Source organism: Coregonus lavaretus (assembly GCF_964263955.1).
Source record: "Coregonus lavaretus genome assembly, chromosome: 14".
In the NCBI taxonomy this organism is placed as follows: domain Eukaryota; kingdom Metazoa; phylum Chordata; class Actinopteri; order Salmoniformes; family Salmonidae; genus Coregonus; species Coregonus lavaretus.
Genome location: NC_140001.1, coordinates 29,443,591 through 29,464,898, shown reverse-complemented (window position 1 = coordinate 29,464,898; position 21,308 = coordinate 29,443,591). Strand labels below are relative to the sequence as shown.

Below are 21,308 nucleotides of genomic sequence, written 5' to 3'. Positions count from 1 at the left end.
TAACCATCAGTGACCTCACCGTACACAAGCATTCCAGCCTTATGTAGATAATCACGACGCTATCAAATAATATGTATTCAGGCTTGAAGCGAGATCCTCATGTACTTCCCTCGGACCGTGGAATTCCTTATTGTGTTTAGCAGACACTAACAAAATTAACACCTCAAAGAGTTATGTGATTAACACCCCTGCGGTCCTCTCGCTCTCATTAGTCACAGCCATACCAGAGCTGCCTGGGGCCGAGGTGTGGAATGTCTGGAAAGACAGGCTCTCAGGCTCGCTGGACGGCACGGTCGGCAGCCCTATGAACTGTGGTGGTAATAGGCCTACAGCAGTCCTAGAGCAAGTCTGGCATGGCTAACTCACACTCCAGCGCACTCACAGAGACAGAACACACAGGGCTGCCCTCACTGCTGCTGGGCTCAATGTCCTCTCTTCACAAGCTAACCATGCAGATGATTATGTTGGTTGGGTGAGAGCCTGTACTGTACTGGTGTGTTTTTTGGTAAAGAGCAACAAAAGTGTTGACAAGCGTATCATTTGAACAAGGGTGTGAGATGTCTAACAGCTAGAGTTTACATGTGAAATGTTCTGAGGAATGTGAGTCTCCAGTAGAGTGCTGAGGTTCTCCCAAGACCCTGTGCACATGGTCCTAGTCTGTGATTGCGTATCAAATGGCACCCTATCCCATATATAATGCACTTCTTTTGACCTGGGCCCATAGGGCTATAGTGCGCTATAGGGAATAGGGTACCATTTGGGGCACAGCCTTAATGTCTCTGTGGTCTGTGGACCAGGCAGCAGCTAGAGGACACAACACAACTATTTCAGCAGGAAATACCACTGAGCCAGGCAGGCAGCACTACAGCACTTATTGGATACTACTGTATAATGTAGCAGTGTTTGTCATTCACGGTCAGCACATATATGCCCATCTACTGCACATACCCAGGTCATAGTCTGCCATCTCCACACCTTTGTCCCTGTAAATAAACAATCGGGTCTACTGGCAACTGCAGGGCTCCCTTGCAAAAGTGACCTTGGTCTCAATGGGATTCCGTGCTAAAGTAAAGGTAAAATAAACTACTGGAAACCTGCAGCTCATCATGAATGACCCACTATGCTGTTTACGTTCTGCATCTACGTCATATCGCTGAGTCTACCTTTTTAAGCACTGCGCAAGACCTAAGCAGGAAAGAAGAAATGGTAGAACTGAGCAGTGTCCTTTATATAGGCCTAGCCTACATCCCTCTGTCACACCTGGTCCTCTGCTGATAGAGCCTAGATTGAGTCACCCCTTTCCCTCACACACCTCAGTAGCCTACATCCCTCCACACAGAGTTCTGGCTTTTCTTGCTGCACATCCTGCTGCTTACAGGAGGATTGAGAATCACTTTCAGGCCACTGCTGCAATATGGGCCACTTTGCTTGGAACCACGCCAATCTTTCTCTGATTCCACAAACGACTCTCTCCCTGCTCTGCTTGTCCTCCTTCCTCTCTGGCTAAGTATTCAGAGAAGCCTATCCCTGACATGCTGATCGCACCGCCCGCGTTGCGTGCGTGAGTATTGCAAAATAAATGTACACGTTATTCAATCATTTAATCCAAACTGCCCACGCGTGTCAACGTGAGTCTGCGTAGCCAGGCGCTAAAATAGAACTTGGTTATATTTGTGACGCTTGACGCGCTGTAAGTCACGCCTCTCATCTCCTCGTTGGTTTTTAGGAGCATATACCCACGTGGGTGATTGAAAGATGAACTGAAGTCCACACTCCAGTCCAGTTGGTGGTGGTAATGAACCTTAAAGTTGGTTGCCAATAGCCATGTAAAGCCCACAGAAGAAGAAGGAAGAAGACTGAAGGAGGAGAGATTACTAGAAACTGACTAGGTTTCCCCTTTTATCTGTGGATAAAGTAGAGTAGAGAACACATGATTTTGTGTGACTCAAAATGGGTCAAAATTCTACAAAGATCCAGAAAGAAATGACCGTGTGCATTTCAGATATAATAACAACCCAATGTTTACATTCCATGACTAATTAGCTAGCAACAGCAGGTTTCATGTGTTTTGACCTGTCCCCAAATTAATATAGTTGGTTCAGAGTTCGTTTTGATATTTCAACCTGCGTGTCCTGATTTTGAGTCTGGTGTGGATGGACGAAATCAACATGCGGACGCACGCGTGTTCCCGGGCTAGTCAGCATGTTACTCACAGGCCCAGAACAGGTGCTTAGTATTCTGATGTTGGATTGCCGGGAGTGTTCTCTGGACAGGGCGAGGCATGGAGCCATGAACGAGGTCTTGTGATTTTAGATTCACACACCTACGCACGAATAGCACACTCACATAGACTGGACTTTGATCACTGAGCTTGGAGTTTGAGTATGTGTCATGGCCCAACTCTGTCAGTCAGGTGAGGTTGTGAGGGCTGTGAATGTGTCCTCGATCTCTGGCGCTCCCAAAATGAAACACCTTTTTCCAAATTAGTTTTTGTTGAACTGTGACTCACTGACCACTTGTAATCAGGTTTTAACCTAATAGGCTCATATGGTTCCTTTATGATTGAGAAATCTTAATGATGCCTGTGTTTAACGGAGTAAATACATATATAGGCCAGTTTAACAAAACAACTACCCAGTGTCATATAATCTAGTCCTTGCCAAATCGAACAGTGAGTCAGTCATGTTGCTTAGTAATATCAACAACAGGACTGTGTGTGGTGTATTGTGACATGTGGGCAACAGAGTCGAACTGGACAGTCTTTGTTTTCCTCAGTGGCACAGTAGGGAAGTGATGGAGAAAGATGGAGACCTCAGACAGCATACTGACTCATATCCTGGTCTGGATCCTAGTGGCCAGTCCACTGCCTGCTATTACACAAGCATTTAGACATAGGGCCTAGACCGCCCACTCAGGTTCATTCGTTTGTAACCTCTCTCTGTCCACGTACGCTTCTAGTACATCTCCATGAGGACAGAGCAGCTGCATACTTGAATCTGGTTGTGTTCTCTGACTTCACACTCTTAGGTTATTATCTGAATGGTCATTCTAAGCATTCGTCTTGAGTTTTGACGTAAAACTAAAGGCTGTAGTATGTAATTCTTACATTCCCTGTTTGTTGTTTTCTAATGTCTACAGAGACCTGGAAAGCGCTTCTCTACCCGTGACTGAATATGTAGCACTTATATTTAGCTCCTCTGAAACCATTGTTGTCATGGTGCCCAGTCTAATGCTAGAATGGCTGTGGGCAGTGCGTGATATTCATGAAGCAATCCATTATGCTTTAAATAGGGCTGCAGCCATTACAGCAGGGCTCTCTCTGCCTCAGTGACATCATCTCTGTCAGGCCCTGCGGTGGTCCAGCTGGGGATTCAACAAACGGGAGCAAGGAAAAGGGCGTGTCAGTCTCCCAAATCCAACCCTAACCTCCACAGCATTTTCAGAGCTCACGTTACCCAGACTTCACACTGTGGAGAGCACCTGATCCTCAAATCACTTGGGGTCAGAGGTCAAGATAGAACCCGCCCTCCCAGGCTAGACTGATTTTAGTCAGCTGGGTGGCTGGGAAAGCCTTCTGTTTGTCTGGCTCCTTTTGTTGTGTGCGTGTGTTACATTTGTGTGTGTGTTTGTATGACGGCTGGGAAAGTTATTTCTGGTCATCTGGCCTGTTGTATAAGGGTGTTATATAAGGGGCTCAGATTCAAGGTTATCTCAGGGTTTCATTTTAAAGAGCAAAAACTAAGCATCTGCTGGCATGTCTATGAGGACGTTATTACCAACAACATGCCTTCATTTTAGGGCTGTCCCCAACTCAAAAAAAATATTGGTCGACCAAGAGTCGTCCTGTTCTTTCGACCAATCGATTGGTTGAAATGTTTAAACTATTTTTTCCATATACAGTGCATTCGGAAAGTATTCAGACCCCTTGACTTTTTCCACATTTTGTTACGTTACAGCCTTATTCTAAAATGGATTAAATAAAATGTCCTCATCAATCTACACGCAATACCCCGTAATGACAAGGTGAAAACAGGTTTTTAGACATTTTAGCAAATGTGTTTAAAATAAAAAACAGATACCTTACTTGCATAAGTATTCAGACCCTTTGCTATGAGACTTGAAAATGTCCTTGAACTTTCTACAACTTGATTGGAATCCACCTGTGGTAAATTCAATTGATTGGACATGATTTGTAAAGGCACACACCTGTCTATATAAGGTCCCACAGTTGACAGTGCAGGAATTGTCTGTAGAGCTCCGAGACAGGATTGTGTCGAGGCACAGATCTGGGGAAGGGTGCAAAAAAAATTCTGCAGCATTGAAGGTCCCCAAGAACACAGTGGCCTCAATCATTCTTAAATAGAAGTATGGAATCACCAAGACTCTTCCTAGAGCTGGCCGCCCTGCCAAACTGGGCAATCTGGGGAGAAGGGCCTTGGTCAGGGAGGTGACCAAGAACCCGATGGTCACTCTGATAGAGCTCCAGAGTTCCTCTGTGGAGATGGGAGAACCTTCCAGAAGGACAACAATCTCTGTAGCACTCCACCAATCAGGCCTTTATGGTTGAGTGGCCAGACAGAAGCCACTCCTCAGTAAAAGGCACGACAGCCCGCTTGGAGTTTGCCTAAAGGACTCTCAGACCATGAGAAACAAGATTCTGTGGTCTGATGAAACCAAGATTGAACTCTTTGGCCTTAATGCCAAGTGTCACGTCTGGAGGAAACCTGGCACCATCCCTACTGTGAAGCATGGTGGTGGCAGCGTCATGCTGTGGGGATGTTTTTCAGTGGCAGGGACTGGGAGACTAGTCAGGATCGAGGGAAAGCTGAACGGAGCAAAGTACAGAGATCCTTGACGAAAACCTGCTCCAGAGCGCTCAGGATCTCCGACTGGGGCGAAGGTTCACCTTCCAACAGGATAATGACCCTAAGAACACAGCCAAGACAATGCAGGAGTGGCTTCGGGACAGGTCTCTGAATGGCCCGGCCAGAGCCCGGACTTGAACCCGATCGAGCATCTCTGGAGAGACCTGAAAATAGCTGTGCAGCGACGCTCCCCATCCAACCTGACAGAGCTTGAGGATCTGCAGAGAAGAATGGGAGAAACTCCCCAAATGTAGGTGTGCAAAGCTTGTAGCGTCATACCCAAGAAGACTTGAGGCAATAATCGCTGCCAAAGGTGTTTCAACAAAGTACTGAGTAAAGGGTCTGAATAATTATGTAAATGTGATATAGACTACACACCCTATGTGTTTGAATAAACTCAACTACATATGCACTGAGCTTGTCTGATGCTTTAAGCACACTGTTTAATTAAATAATTAAGACACACAAATGAATCAAGAACGAGCCCGATGGTCACACTGTGTAAAAAAAAAAAAAAAAGACAGCGAGTGCCTGTGTGACTGGCGCACATTGTCTCGCTCCTCCCTACTGCAGCGAAAAGGCACCACAGCACAGCAAGTGTTTATTGCACTGTCCGTGCTGAAGCGGCAACATCATTTCAGCCATTTAGGTTCTTACTTGTTTCTGACTGAAAAGTTCTGTTACCGAAATCCTTAATTTGTTTACGAAAAACATTCCCTATTCCCTCAACCCTTGCTCTCTTTACGTGAAACATGTAAGCATCGCATGCATGTGAACAATAGGGCCGGACCTATAGCCTATCATAATCACTTCAATAAATTGGTTATAACAAACTCTGAACACAGTAATGGCGACAGCAAAATGGAGACAGAGGACGTGAAAAAGAAACTATAACGGGTGAATGTTTACTGGTTTCTCAGGAGGGAAAGGGGAAGTCAGATCTGTTGAAGACATTTTGATTTAATTGTGGAAACTACTGGAGATCAAGAAAAAGGAGTGTATATGAGCAAGCGTTGCGTGAGTTATGTCTGCCAAACAGTTGCTGTTCGATTACAATATTATACTTTTTTCGGACCATTTGGAACAATGTAAACAACACTAAATAAATAAATGCACCAGTCTGTTCTAACTGGAAAAAAATATCTATAAAGTCTTTATTACAGCTGACTAAAAACAGTTGCATGCATTCGTGAATTGCGGTTTATTTATTGTTTAGGCTAATTATTCAAAGCTCCCTTTGTTAATTTTAAAAATAAAATGCTTGATTTGCATTTCAAAGCATGAATGTCTCGTATGCTGTGTGATGGCATGAATGAATTAATGTTTGATTTGATACAGTAGCCTATATATTGAAGTATAGGCCTAATTAAGTTACGGTATTAAGACTAAACAGGATGCGCTCTTAGGCCTACAGCTTGATGGTGGCTATACAAGGCTACTATAGAAAGCCTACTAATGATAACGACATTATTATTACGATCATCATTATAATAATAAGTAATTGTAATAATAACAATAAGAAGATCAAGAAAAAGGAGGGTATAGGAGCGAGAGCTGCGTGCATATTATGTGACAAACAGGTGCTGTTAGATTACAATATAATTGTTCTGCCTGTTTGGAACAGTGTAAACAACACTAAATAAATGTATAAGTAATACCTGTCTGTTCTAAAAAATAAATAAATAAAAAGCCTTTATTACTGCATAGCAAAGATTAAAAACAGCCGAAATTGCTTTATCCGACATTTGGCCGTTTGCATGAGGCTTGGTGCTCACGGAATCAGTAGGCTATTAAACAAACACTCAAACAGGCAACAGAACAATGATCGGTCTTATTTCTGTAGATATGGTGATTTCTAAAGCCAGGTACATTTAACAGTTAAGCTATTGATTCTAGACCTAATTAAATTGGGGTTTCCTCGCTCCTCAATTTTCGAATACAATTAGGCTAAGGTAAGGGCTGTTTCCTTGTCGCTGCCTCCGCCGCATTGTTCTCAATCCCAATATGCTGGTTAACTTTGCTATTATGCACATAGCAACATAGGGAAAGGCGCCAATTCTACGGCTCACTGAAGATTGTTTCAGAACCGCGGACAGCAACCGTGAGAATCACAATACATATCGTATCGGCACCTAAGTACCGTGATCGTATCGTGAGGTCCCTAGTAATGCCCAGCCCTAGCCAAAATGTGTGGTTTTTACCTGATAGAGCTCCTCCTCTTTGGTTGGAGGGGTCTTCCTGTTGCCCTCGCCTCAGTCACTGGCCTCCTTCACACAGCAACACATTAACAGTCACAGGGCTATGCATGGTTTCTTCACATCTGCGCCATCTCTCATTCTCCCTCGCTCTTTTGTGGAGGTTGAGAATTCAGTCTCCCTTGCCCCCCTTCTTCTCAGGCTACGCCACAGTATTTGTCTAACAATGATTCTACCCAAGGATTGAATGACTGGAAACTCATTTTCTAAGAGAGAGTGTGAATGTTATTTTTCTCTCTGTGTGTTTGTGTGTGTTTCCTCAGATCACCTAAGGTCATACACCTCAGTGTCTCTGGTGTTAAATCTCATGCCTCTGTTTCTCCACAGTCGGGCCGCATTGACAAGGCCTACCCCACAGTGTGTGGTCACACGGGCCCTGTGCTGGACATCGACTGGTGCCCCCACAATGACCAGGTCATCGCCAGCGGCTCGGAGGATTGCACGGTCATGGTAAGATTTACAGTCACCCCTTTCCTCACGCCTCAGCAGAGACTGTCCCTCTCAGTGGAGTAGTACAATAATGTATGTTTACACTTTACCTGCATATGTACAGTATACACACACCCTCTCCCCGATGCCAACTGACAGATGACTGGTTTTGATTGTGAAAGGCCAGACACTAATAGCGTAGGGATGGGTGCAGAATCAGATGGTGATAGGGTAGCTAAGGATACGTGCAGGCAGGGCTTGCACTCTAGTCTGGATTAGATTAGACCCAGAGAGAGACGTGGGGAATGATTTAGCCTTTTTATAGGGATGAGGTCACTAACTTGTTTGAGGCTGGTGCTATACTCTATGTCCTTATTTGGGCTGTGAATAGCATTGATCAGAGTGTGTGCTATGTTCTTAAGTATGCTTCTATCACTTCCCAACCTGTAGGCATTGGCTTCCCCATGCAACTCTATGAACGGCAGAAAAAGTCCTCCGTCTGTGAATCGATGCAGTGTTCCAAGTGTATTTACAGAAGTTGAACCGTCAAAGGTTCCTCTCTCTTCAGAACATTTGAGATTGCTGCTAGAAATACACTCTGAAAAGGTTCTCTAAAAGTAATGTTGACTTTAGATTAAGTGTCGTGATGAACCGTGTTATTTCTGTTGAGACTGCTGTATCCATAGTTACCTGTTGCAGCTAGAGTAGGAGCTCTGATAGTGTGGTAGTGCAGCGGTGAGACTACATACTGTCACACAGTCTACTGCTGTCAGAGTTCCTAGAGATAATGACTTTAAACTTCAGTCTTCATTTCCGTAGATACATTTTCTGATTCTGCAATGTGTACCATATTTGAATAGTCTCTACTGGCTGTGTTCTCACGAGGAAGTAAGCTACATGTACATGAAAGGTAACTAAACTAAATGACTGTAGCCCCGTATCACTCACTCTTGTCATCATGAAGTGCTTTGAGAGGCTAGTTAAGGACCATATCATCTCCACCTTATCCATCTCCCTCAACGTCAACAAAACGAAGGAGTTGATTGTGGACTACAGAGAGCACACCCCCATCCACATCGACGAGGCTGCAGTGGAGCGGGTCAAAAGCCTCATGTTCCTCGCCGTGTACATCACCAGACCTGAAATGGTCCCTTCACACAGACAGTGTGGTGAAGAAAGTGCAACAGCGCCTCTTCAACCTCAGAAGGCCGAAGAAATTCGGCTTGGCCCCTAAGACCCTCACAAACTTCTACAGATGCACAACTGAGAACATCCTATCAGGCTGTATCAGCACCTGGTACGGCAATTTCATCGTCCGCAACCGCAGGGCTCTCCAGAAGATGGTGCAGTCAGCCCAATGCATAATCGGGGGCACACTGCCTGCCCTCCAGGACATCTACAGCACAAGTGTCACGGGAAGGCCAAGAAGATCAAGGACCTCTGCCACCCAAGCCATGGCCTGTTCACCCCGCTACCATCTAGAAGGAGGAGACGGTACATGTACATCAAAACTGGGACCGAGACCAAGACCAAGAGACTGAGAAACAGCTTCTATCTCCAGGCCATCAGACTGTTAAACAGTCACCACTAGCCGGCCTCCACCAAGTACCCTGCCCTGAACCTTAGTCACTGTTCTAGCCGGCTATCACCCGGTACTCTACCCTGCACCTTAGAGACTGCTGCCCTATGTACATCGAGTCATTGAACACTGGTCACATTAGTAATGTTTTACCCATTTTATATGTATATACTGTGTTGTAGTCATGGCTCATCCTATATAACTACTGCTATACACACCTTTTCTATTAATATACTGTCAACACACACCATTATATTTGTTTATTTATTTATATATTCCGGACTCTGACATTGTTCGTTCTGATATTTCTTTATTTTAACTTTTTAGATTATGTGCTTATTGTTTTGTTTTGCTAGGTATTATTACTGCATTGTTGGAGCTAGAAACACAAGCATTTCACTGCACCAGCAACATCATCTGCAAATCTGTGTACATGACCAATACACTCTGATTTGAAAACATCAGTATAATGAGTAACCTTGAGTCTCTGTTGCCCCCTTCAGTCTCTTGGTTGTAAGTGTGATCTACTGACTTCCTGTCACAGTGATGTCAATCTAAAAGGGTTTTTGACAAGTTAGTTCATGTGAATGTACTGCTTTCTGTGGACCAGTAGTTTACAGCTTTATGACACAGGCTAACAGCAGGGAAACTGCAGCTGTATGTCTGACCTCAGTATATGATCCTATAGTGACCCTAGCTATGTCCTGGTCCTGACCTTTGACCCGTGTCTGTCTGCAGGTGTGGCAGATCCCTGAGAACGGGCTGGTTACCGGCATGTCTGAGCCCGTGGTGGTCCTGGAGGGACACTCCAAAAGGGTTGGCATCATCACATGGCACCCCACGGCACGCAACGTCTTGCTCAGTGCTGGTGAGTGGCGTCCTCCTGTCCATTAAAACCCTTCTCATAACATGTCGTGACTGGATGGCCTGTGTGAGGTGGACATTTTAAATGTTATCATTATAGTTCTGGTTCAGCCTCTGTGCCTCTGCTTTTGTGGTTGTAATCTGTGTCGTCATCAGCCCTCTCACTCTCTCTGCCCCCCCCTCTCTAATCTTCTCCTCGCGCTGAGAGAAGTGGCAACCTGCTGTGAGTTTGCATCACTCCCCAAGGCTTCATTTCCCCTAAACACTGAGATTCCTGATCACCGCACATCTGTCCTCATTGACTTTAAAAATACTGCTTTACTCAGTTTTTACCCTCCATGTCAAAACCAAACCAGAATGAGCTATGAGTTGTAGATGGTATTATCTTGCCATATCAGTGCTATTTGGCATTGTGTCCTTTTTCCTTTTGTGTAGTATGTGTATATTAATGTGTATTCATCTCTCTTCAGGCTGTTTTATGTATGTATATTATATAAAATGTGTGTGTTCCTCTCTCCTCAGGCTGTGACAACCTGATCATCATCTGGAACGTGGGGACGGGCGAGGCCATGATCCAGCTGGAGGATATGCACCCTGACGTCATCTTCAGCGCTTGCTGGAACCGCAACGGCAGCCTCATCTGCACCGCCTGCAAGGACAAGACCATCCGCGTCATCAACCCCCGCAAGGAAGAGATTGTAGGGGTGAGCACCACTGACTAGGATTTAATATTTTCCCCAAAAAAAATCCTTCCTGAGAAAATTGGAACCGTCCTGGTACAATCCCGGTATTCCCGTACAAAAAGGAAATACTATTTAAAAGCATATAATACCAGCGAAAATGATTATACCGCTGTAAATGGAGACATATGGACTGGAATCTTAATGGTTTCTTGTTGTAGGTCTATTTGTCACAATTTAATCAACTCAAAGTTCTGTCAGTCACCATACTATTTCGTTGTTGTAGCCTAGTTTAAATGTAGACCTAAAATATTATGAGGTTATTACCCTACAGCCTAGTGAAAACTACATTTTTTGTTTTAGTGTACCGTTGACTGACCTGGCTGACATCTTTCAGTCGAAGGTACAACAAAACAAAAAATGTAGACTCCCCTTGCACTTGGCTATCAGGGGAATTTCAGAAGATTGTGGCTGTTTTTACTTTATGATAACCAGCTTATTGTGGTGACTTTGTCACAGGGAACATATCCGATTCTCCGCTAAACAAACAAGCGAATAGGTCTAGTAGTGGAGATTCAGCACCATGGATAGCGCCACGATTGATCAAATCCCACGAATCTGATTAGTAAAGATTTGTTCACTCGCTTTTGTTATTGGGTAAATACATTTGAATTCAATCACTTTTTGACAGCATCCCTTTTGATTTAAACAAAACTTTCCATACATGTTTGCCCATGGAAGAAGTGGTCAAAGTGACTTTAGACTTGAATGCCAAAACATTTAAGAGATAGAGGTGTTCAAAGTTGACCCATTTTGTATACCATACCATGAGACATCCATGTCTTCATCGCTGGCAAAGATAAACAGTTAAGTTTGATATAATTTTGTAAGCTTACAAACAGGGTTGTCAAACTATTTGATAATTTCTTGGAAAATGTTTTTAAATAAATGATATAGAATTGTTTTACCTTTTAATGTCAATTATTTAATGTATGAAGCCAGAGACTTGATATGTCCGGTTCATGCAGGTTTTCGCAAGTGCATATTTTGTGTTTTTGCATTAGTGCGGCATAAACATTTAATATTATTGGCCCACGGGACCGCGATAATTTTTCTTGGGAAACTGGAAGGAGCTTGGTCGGGAAGTCCCGGGATACCAGTCACCGGAATTCAACTCTACCACTGACAGGACTTTTCACTAACAAACCTGCTCTATAGGGTGGTCAAATTCCCAAAGTTTCCAGAAATCCCAGTTGGAATATTCCTGGAATCAGGAAGGAATAACTATGAAATCTGGGAATCCTCCAACTGGGAATTCTGATTAAACCTGGACATTTTGGGAAAGTTACTGGAATTTTGCAACCTTACTAATGTTTCTACTCATCTCAACAATTTGTTACTATTTTCCTAGTTTCGTAAACCTGGCCCTAGGCAACAGCAGTGACTAGGGTCTGGTATATTTCCTAGTTTCGTAAACCTGGCCCTAGGCAACAGCAGTGACTAGGGTCTGGTATATTTCCTAGTTTCGTAAACCTGGCCCTAGGCAACAGCAGTGACTAGGGTCTGGTATACAGTACCAGTCAAAAGTTTGGACACACCTACTCATTCAAGGGTTTTTCTTTATTTTTACTATTTTCTACATTGTAGAATAATAGTGACGACATCCAAACTATGAAATAACACATATGGAATCATGTAGTAACCAAAAAAGTGTTAAACAAATCAGAATATATGTTATATTTGAGAATCTTCAAAGTAGCCACCCTTTGCCTTGATGACAGCTTTGCACACTCTTGGCATTCTCTCAACCAGCTTCATTTCAATTAACAGGTGTGCCTTCTTACAAGTGAATTTGTGGAATATCTTTCCTTCTTAATGCGTTTGAGCCAATCAGTTGTGTTGTGACAAGGTAGGGGTGACAGTCCATCATTACTTTAAGACATGAAGGTCAGTCAATCCGGAAAATGTCAAGAACTTTTTAAAAGTTTCTTCAAGTGCAGTTGCAAAAACCATCAAGCACTATGATGAAACTGTCTCTCATGAGGACTGCCACAGGAAAGGAAGACCCAGAGTTACCTCTGCTGCAGAGGATAAGGTCATTAGTTAACTGTACCTCAAATTGCAGCCCAAATAAATGCTTCACAGAGTTCAAGTAACAGACACATCTCAACTGTTAAGAGGAGACTGCGTGAATCAGGCCTTCATGGTTGAATTGCTGCAAAGAAATCACTACTAAAGGACACCAATAATAAGAAGAGACTTGCTTGGGCGAAGCAACATGAGCAATGGACATTAGACCGCTAGAAATCTGTCCTTTGGTCTGATGAGTCCTAATTTGAGATTTTTGGTTCCAACCGCCGTGTCTTTGTGAGACGCAGAGTAGGTGAATGGGTGATCTCCGCATATGTAGTTCCCACAGTGAAGCATGGAGGAGGAGGTGTGATGGTGTGGGGTTGCTTTGCTGGTGACACTGTGATTTATTTAGAATTCAAGGCACACTTAACCAGCATGGCCACCATAACGTTCTGCAGCGATACGCCATCCCATCTGGTTTGGGCTTAGTGGGACTATCATTTGTTTTTCAACAGGACAATAACCTAACACACCTCCAGGCTATGTAAGGGCTATTTGACCAAGAAGGAGAGTGATGGAGTGCTGCATCAGATGACCTGGCCTCCACAATCCCCCGACCTCAACCCAATTGAGATGGTTTGGGATGAGTTGGACCGCGGCGTGAAGGAAAAGCAGCCAACAAGTGCTCAGCATATGGGGGAACTCCTTCAAGACTGTTGGAAAAGCATTCCAGGTGAGGCTGGTTGAGAGAAATCCAAGAGTGTGCAAAGCTTTCATCAATGCAAAGGGTGGCTACTTTGAAGAATCTAAAATATATTTTGATTTGTTTAACACTTTTCTGGTTACTACATGATTCCATATGTGTTATTTCATAGTTTTGATGTCTTCACTATTATTCTACAATGTAGAAAATGGTAAAAAAATTATGAAAAACCCTTGAATGAGTAGGTGTGTCCAAACTTTTGACTGGTACTGTATATGACGGTAACTTTTTGGTAAAGATATGGGGTGGGTTGTGCCAGAACGTCGTGATTCGACGTTTGCAGGCAAAACCTTTGCAATTGTTTTAGTGAAGATAGTAGATGCAAACTAGCCACTTTCAAAATGCACTCATTAAAAATAACCTCCGTAAACTGTATCTCGCTAGCTACTATTTTGTGCCGGGATGTGGGTACGGTGACGTAGTTCCTCTATGCCAAATAGACGTTGTATTACAGTACGTGCTGACGTATGCTGGAACGTTGGAAACGTTGTGGGAGGCAACCCATCTGCCTAGGGAGACTACTCTTTCCTAATTTGAAAGGGATCTCTTTGAGATGATTTAGGATGTACCCACAGTATGTTGACTGTTGACCCTCTGCGTCACAGGAGAAGGAAAAGGCACACGAGGGGGCACGGCCCATGAGGGCCATCTTCCTGTCGGACGGGAATGTGTTCACCACAGGCTTCAGCCGCATGAGTGAGAGACAGCTAGCCCTATGGAATCCGGTGGGTCACCCCATCCTCACCATCACTACTCCTGGGCTTAGTCCCAAATGACACCGTATTCCCTTTATAGTGGACTACTTTTGATCAGGGCCCATAGGGCTCTGGTCAAAAGTAGTGCACTATATAGGGAATAGGGTGGCATTTGGGACGCAGCCCTGATAAAGATGTTATTGCACTGCTCAGTAACTGACTTTATGTCAATGTTTAATTTACAGCAAGCCATGGATGAGGCAATCTCAGTGCATGAGATGGACACCAGCAATGGAGTCCTCTTGCCCTTCTATGACCCAGACACCAATGTGGTTTACCTGTGTGGTAAGGTGAGTGGAGTTTTTCTGGCAAATATTACACACACATCTATTTGATCTGTTGTGCACGTGACTTACAACAAGTCTTACTCTGATCCATTAAGTTAGGCATGATACAGTGTTATCCATGAAGACATTACTAAAACGTTGTACTGTTCCAAACACTAAAAGGCTTATCTTGTTTCTGTGGTATGTAGGGTGACAGCAGCATCCGCTACTTTGAGATCACGGACGAGGCCCCATTTGTCCACTACCTCAACACCTTCACCACCAAGGAGCCCCAGAGGGGAATGGGATATATGCCCAAGAGAGGCCTGGATGTCAACAAGTGTGAGATCGCCAGGTACGACTCGCTGGATAAGGAAACGGATCAGCCATTTTCAAATACAATTTTATTTGTCACATGTGCTGAATACAACAGGTGTAGACCTTACAGTGAAATGCTTACTTACAAGCCCTTAACCAACAATGCAATTTTAAGAAAGAATACCAAGAAAATACCAAAAATACATTAAATAACTAAATAATAAGAAATAAAAGTAACATAATTAAAGAGCAGCAGTAAAATAACAGTAGCGAGGCTATATAAAGGGGGTACCGAGTCAATGTGCGGGGGCACCGGTTAGTCGAGGTAATATGTACATGTAGGTAGAGTTATTAAAGTGACTATGCATAGATAATAAACGAGGGGGGACACACACAATGCAAATAGTCTGGGTAGCCAATTTATTAGCTGTTCAGGAGTCTTATGGCTTGGGGGTAGAAGCTGTTGAGAAGTCTTTTGGATCTAGACTTGGCACTCCGGTACCTCTTACCGTGAGGTAGCAGAGAGAACAGTCTATGACTAGGGTGGCTGGAGTCTTTGACAATTTTTAGGGCCTTCCTCTGACACCGCCTGGTGTAGAGGTCCTGGATTACATTTACATTTACAATTTAGTAATTTAGCAGACGCTCTTATCCAGAGTGACTTACAGTTAGTGAGTGCATACATTTTCATACTGGCCCCCCGTGGGAAACGAACCCACAACCCTGGCATTGCAAGCACCATGCTCTACCAACTGAGCTACAGGGGACCATAGTTACAAAGTTGTGCAAAGTCCTTCTTGCAGTCCGAGCAACGGTAAAGCTTTTCTCCAGAGTGAACAAGCTGGTGTTCTTTTAATACTGAAAAGTTATTTCAACATTCAAGGTAGTGGTAGGACTTCTCTCCAGTGTGCACGCACCAATGTTGCACTAGGCTGCTTAAGGTGAATGCTTTACCACAGTCAGAGCAGCGCTGTGGTTTTACTCCAGTGTGTTGTATCTGATGACACTTCATGGCAGGAAGCTAGGCCCCAGTGATGTACTGGGCCGTATGCACTACCCTCTGTAGTGTCTTGCGGTCGGAGGCCGAGCAGTTGCCATACCAGGCAGTGATGCAACCAGTCAGGATGCTCTCGATGGTTCAGCTTTAGAACCTTTTGAGGATCTGAGGACTCATGCCAAATCTTTTCAGTCTCCTTAGGGGGAATAGGTTTTGTCGTGCCCTCTTCACGACTGTCTTGGTGTGCTTTGATCATGTTAGTTTGTTGGTGATGTGGACACCAAGGAACTTGAAGCTCTCAACCTGCTCCACTACAGCCCCATCGATGAGAATGGGGGCGTGCTCGGTCCTCTTCTTTTTCCTGTAGTCCACAATCATCTCCTTTGTCTTGATCACGTTGAGGCACCACACGGCCAGGTCTCTGACCACCTCCCTATAGGCTGTCTCTTCGTTGTCTGTGATCAGGCCTACCACTGTTGTGTCATCGGCAAACTTAACGATGGTTTTGGAGTCGTGCCTGGCCATGCAGTCATGGGTGAACAGGGAGTACAGGAGGGGACTGAGCACGCACCCCTGAGGGGCCCCCGTGTTGAGGATCAGCGTGGCGGATGTGTTGTTACCTACCCTTACCACCTGGGGGCGGCCCGTCAGGAAGTCCAGCATCCAGTTGCAGAGGGAGGTGTTATTTCCCAGGGTCCTTAGTTTAGTGATGAGCTTTGATGGGCACTATGGTGTTGAACGCTGAGCTGTAGTCAATGAATAGCATTCTCACATAGGTGTTCCTTTTGTCCAGGTGTGAAAGGGTAGTGTGGAGCGCAATAGAGATTGCAACATCTGTGGATCTCTGTAGCTCAGCTGGTAGAGCACGGCGCTTGTAACGCCAAGGTAGTGGGTTCGATCCCCGGGACCATCCATACACACACAAAAAAAATAATGTATGCACGCATGACTGTAAGTCGCTTTGGATAAAAGCGTCTGCTAAATGGCATATTATATTATATTATCTGTTGGGGCGGTATACAAATTAAGGTGGGACTAGGGTTTCTGGGATAATGGTGTTGATGTGAGCCATGACCAGCCTTTCAAAGCACTTCATGGCTACAGATGTGAGTGCTATGGGGTCGGTAGTAATTTAGGCAGGTTACCTTAGTGTTCTTGGGCTCAGGGACTATGGTGATCTGCTTGAAACATGTTGGTATTACAGACTCAGACAGGGAGAGGTTGAAAATGTCAGTGAAGACACTTGCCAGTTGGTCAGCGCATGCTCAGAGAACACATCCTGGTAATCCATCTGGCCCTGCGGCGTTGTGAATGTTGACCTGTTTAAAGGTCAACTAATCTGATTAGGGCTGCTAATCTGATTTATTATGCTTTGATGGGCACACCCCTGATTCAATTCAGCGAGGTCTAGTTGATTAGTTGAACCAGGTGTTTTGGTGCTTGGCTGGGTCTATGATGAGCGTCTATGAGGAAGACATGACTTGTGATGTGAAGCTATTGGCCAGCTATGTCCACCAGGAGGCAGCACAGAACCACATGTTGAAGGGGAGCTCGCTCATCTGTGTTTACCTCAGGCCCTGCCAATCAGAATCATGTATCATGCCTTTATACAGCTCCATGTTTACTGAGGCTGCTTGAGAGTATTGCCAGTGTCATGGAAGTAGAAGTGCATTGGGTTGGGCTGCAGTGTGTGAAAGGATATTAGACAGTAGGTCTGTTATGTGATGTTGTGGGTAATATGCTTCTTTGTACTTCTATGTTGACAGGTTTTATAAACTGCACGAAAGGAAGTGTGAACCTATCATCATGACTGTGCCAAGAAAGGTGAGCTTCTTCATTCTGATCTAGAGACATTCAATATATGAATGATTTCAACAATCAATGCCACGTTTAACTCAAACTCTGTTTTGAGGCTATGCTCTATTAAATGTGTTTGGTCCAGTGTTTTCTAACAGCTGTCTCTATGCCCCTCTCTCTCTCTCCCCGCAGTCTGACCTGTTCCAGGACGACCTGTACCCAGACACGGCAGGACCAGACTGTGCCATTGAGGCGGAGGATTGGTTCGAGGGGAAGAACGGCGAGCCCATCCTCATTTCCCTGAAGAACGGCTACGTCCCTGGCAAGAACCGCGACCTCAAGGTGGTCAAGAAGAACATTCTGGACAACAAGCTGAGCAAGAATGCGGAGAACACAAGCCCAGCCAACAAGTCTGCCTCATCCACTCCATCCATAGTGAGTACTGCTGTCTGTCTCTGTCTGTGTCTCTGTCTATCTGGGGAGGACACTGCCTGGGTTGTATGCTAGAGACTGGTACGTTCTCTCTGTTCACTGAATTGTATGCACAAAAGTACTACTTACCAGATGCCAGGATATTCTTCTGTATGTACAATGTGCCACTAGTGATTTGAGGGAAAGTTGACACCAGACTGGATCAGTATACCAACACTACAGTATGTATCTACATGTGAATGATTACAGTGCTTTCCCAGGACTAGTCTGATGATCACCACACCTACCCCGTCCTTCACCACTGAAACGTAGTCTTTAATGGCCTTTAGTTCAGCCCTGGCCTCGGCACATTGCAGCTAGGGCCTTGGAACATGGAAGGCTCTATTTTAACAAACCTAATGCGATGCTCAATCTAAGCGCTGGGCAGTAGCACTATAGGTCCGGGTGTGTTTAAAATATTTTTTGCTATTTTCACAAGCACAATTATTGGTGCAGATGCTGGCGTTGGCGCGAAAGGACTGGGTTTTGATGAATAAACAAGTTATGGGTGTGTCGAGGCTTGTCACCTCACTGGCCAATCAGAACGTGCTCCATGGCTAAATATGTGGTCGCTTCAAGTTGTGTATTTACGGTCTTTTATGTATTGCATTGGAATCAACTCCAATTACAATGTTAGTCCGTAATATTCTGTTAAACAGCTTACTAAAACAAAATAACAATGTAGATCTATCCCGTCTTTGCTAAATAATTTAACTTGAACCTGTTTGTAGTCCACATTGTTCTAAGTAATTGTGTGGCTTCAATGTGGAAATATATACATAGAATAAATAAAAGCTTTGGTGATTTAAGATTTCTTTCCAAGCGGTCTCAGGAGCCAAACCCTTTATCGACAGTCTTTACTGCTTCGGCGATTGCATTGGGCAGACAAAAAAAAAGCCTTAATTGAGAGGGTGAGGCTATGCTTGGTTTATAATTAAATAAAACAAAATACAGGCACCAAAAGCACATTAGGCTACTCTTGTTCCATGCGCATATGGGCAGTGTGCGTCATGGCTGGATAGGATGCATTTCCGCTGTAAAAATGTATGCCATAACCAACTGCGTTGCCGCTAAAACCAGCTTTTGGTTAGTCTTAAATATCCCTATCAACGCTGCCTGAAATTAGCACTTTGGATCATGTTTTTAAGGACACCTAAACTATTTCCACCCCATCCATCTGAGCGCAAGCGAGCTGATCGAAGACAGGTAAATTGCCGAACCTGGCGTTAGGGCTGGAAAATGCCAATGCGCCAGTTTTTACATGACAGAAATGCTAACTAACGTGCGTTTGACACTAGCGCTGCCATAACGCCAGACGAAAATAGAGCCCGTAGAGTTTATGTTGGCAGGGTGTGTTTTAGAAGGTGGTTACTAGAAGTCCCCCCACCCACCTGCCCATAGGCAGAGTGCTCTGGGTGTCCTGCCCTACCTCGTCCACAACACAGCCGCCCGCATGGGACCCAGCCCTGGCCTCAGCTTCTATCTGCAGCTCTGGCCTGTAATCATAGCAGTCTGGGCAGGCGCGCCATGTTAACCCCCAGGGTGCCACAGGGTACTAGAGCCCTGCTTGCAGTGTAGCCTGCCTGCAGAGCAGCCAGCAGGGATAGACTCGATGATGTGAGGATTAAAAAGGATCTGGGGAAATTCAGTAGATATAAACAGAGTATGTTTGTTTTTAGATAACAATGTACCAAACCTAACCGGGGAGGGGGGGGGGGACACTGGCACAAACATCTCCAGAAAGGGTATCTTATGTCTTGCTCCTGTCTCTGTATTCCTCAGAAAAACGAAGCCAAGCTGGAAGAGGTCTTGAAAGAAATCAAATCCCTCAAGGACTTGGTCAGCAGTCAGGAGAAGCGAATCATCCAACTCGAGGAGCAGATGTCCAAGATCGCCATTTAAGGATCCTCCCCCCACCCTGCCACAATTCAGGACGAACCATTGGCTGGGAGGTGGGCGGGACCAGTCGCTGGCAATCTAGATGACAGAGTTCCGCCTGAAACCTGCCTAGTAACGATCCCAAGCAACATTCCGAGATGAACTTTTTTCTTAGCCAGCCCTAACCCTCAGTTAACACAGATGAAATATGGCAAACCATTCCATTCCTTTTAATAAGTGGCAGTTTAGTTTTGTTTGTTGTATGAAAAAATCTTACATATTCCTTTTTAAGATTGTGACCAAGAAAATTCCAATGTGAACAGTTCCTATTTGGGTAAACCCAAATGTTTTATATGTAGGTATCAGTATTTTCTCTCCCCGATACCCCAACTTCTTATCTTGCCAAATGTTAAAGGAGTTTTGTTTATACACCTCCTTGACAGTATTTTTTTCTTTCGTTTTCTTTGTTTTTCCCGGGAAGATTCAAAATGCGAACTATATGGGACAATGCAATAGGCTGGTAATGCAAGGAGAGGGGGGGGAAGATTTCAATAATCAATCAAATACTGTAAAAGACATCAATGAGAAACTTGACTGATTGACCACCAAACACTCAGAGAAATTGATCCTGATGTATCGTAGAGCTTTTAGATTTCAAAGACAACAGAAGTACTGAGGTATGATTCATGCTGTAAGTGTTATGTGAAGGTTCTCATTCTCTTTTTTCTGAAACTCAGATCTCTCCTCCCCTCTTAGTGGACTACATCATAATGGGACCACTGTCTGGACACTTGCTAACATCTCCTGACCAGAGTTAATGCTTAAAATAGATATTCTACTCGAGGTTCATTCTCTATCTTTGATCTCTAACTCTAGCTTGTCTTACTAAGCAAGCAGCAAACAAAGTCCTTTCATAAAGTTTGATACCTTCTATAACTTATGTATGCATCTATCACAGTAAACGACTTGAACAATGTTTTGATCATCTCCATCTATTTTGTGTCCCAGGAACAGAAAGGGTATTAGAGAACTCCCCTTAGCTTTGTAGATGAAAATGACAGGTTAGATGTCACCTTAACTTCTCGTAGCCTTAGATTTCACCTTAAACTGTTTTCTTGTTTGGAGTTTACAATGCACATGCCCCAATACAAAAATCATTTGAATCGTTTAGGTGACCACTGCGATAAACATTGTTAGCGTTACAGTCTTATGAAACAGAAATGTGTCATAGTTTGCCACTATGTTTGTTTGTCAGTATGTCCCCCCCATCTGGCCCTGTGACACAAATGGTATGTATGTACTGTAAGCTCTGCACTGT

General features: G+C 44.3%; 1 protein-coding gene across 3 annotated transcripts in view; it reads left to right on the top strand.

The window, feature by feature from the left end:
* The window catches only part of coro1ca (coronin, actin binding protein, 1Ca), a 50,280-nt gene extending 29,314 nt beyond the window's left edge, over positions 1-20,966 (top strand). For 2 of the 3 annotated variants that reach the window (XM_084177487.1, XM_084177488.1), the window contains exons 3-11: positions 7,448-7,570; positions 9,867-9,996; positions 10,515-10,696; positions 14,114-14,233; positions 14,449-14,553; positions 14,739-14,884; positions 17,611-17,668; positions 17,834-18,076; positions 19,895-20,966. In XM_084177487.1, the coding sequence (XP_084033613.1) occupies positions 7,448-7,570; positions 9,867-9,996; positions 10,515-10,696; positions 14,114-14,233; positions 14,449-14,553; positions 14,739-14,884; positions 17,611-17,668; positions 17,834-18,076; positions 19,895-20,014 (1,227 nt within the window). In that variant the 3' untranslated portion in view covers positions 20,015-20,966. The remainder of the gene's footprint in view (positions 1-7,447; positions 7,571-9,866; positions 9,997-10,514; positions 10,697-14,113; positions 14,234-14,448; positions 14,554-14,738; positions 14,885-17,610; positions 17,669-17,833; positions 18,077-19,894) is intronic. The other variant, XM_084177489.1, reaches the window with a different exon arrangement.
* Positions 20,967-21,308: the final 342 nt, after the last annotated feature.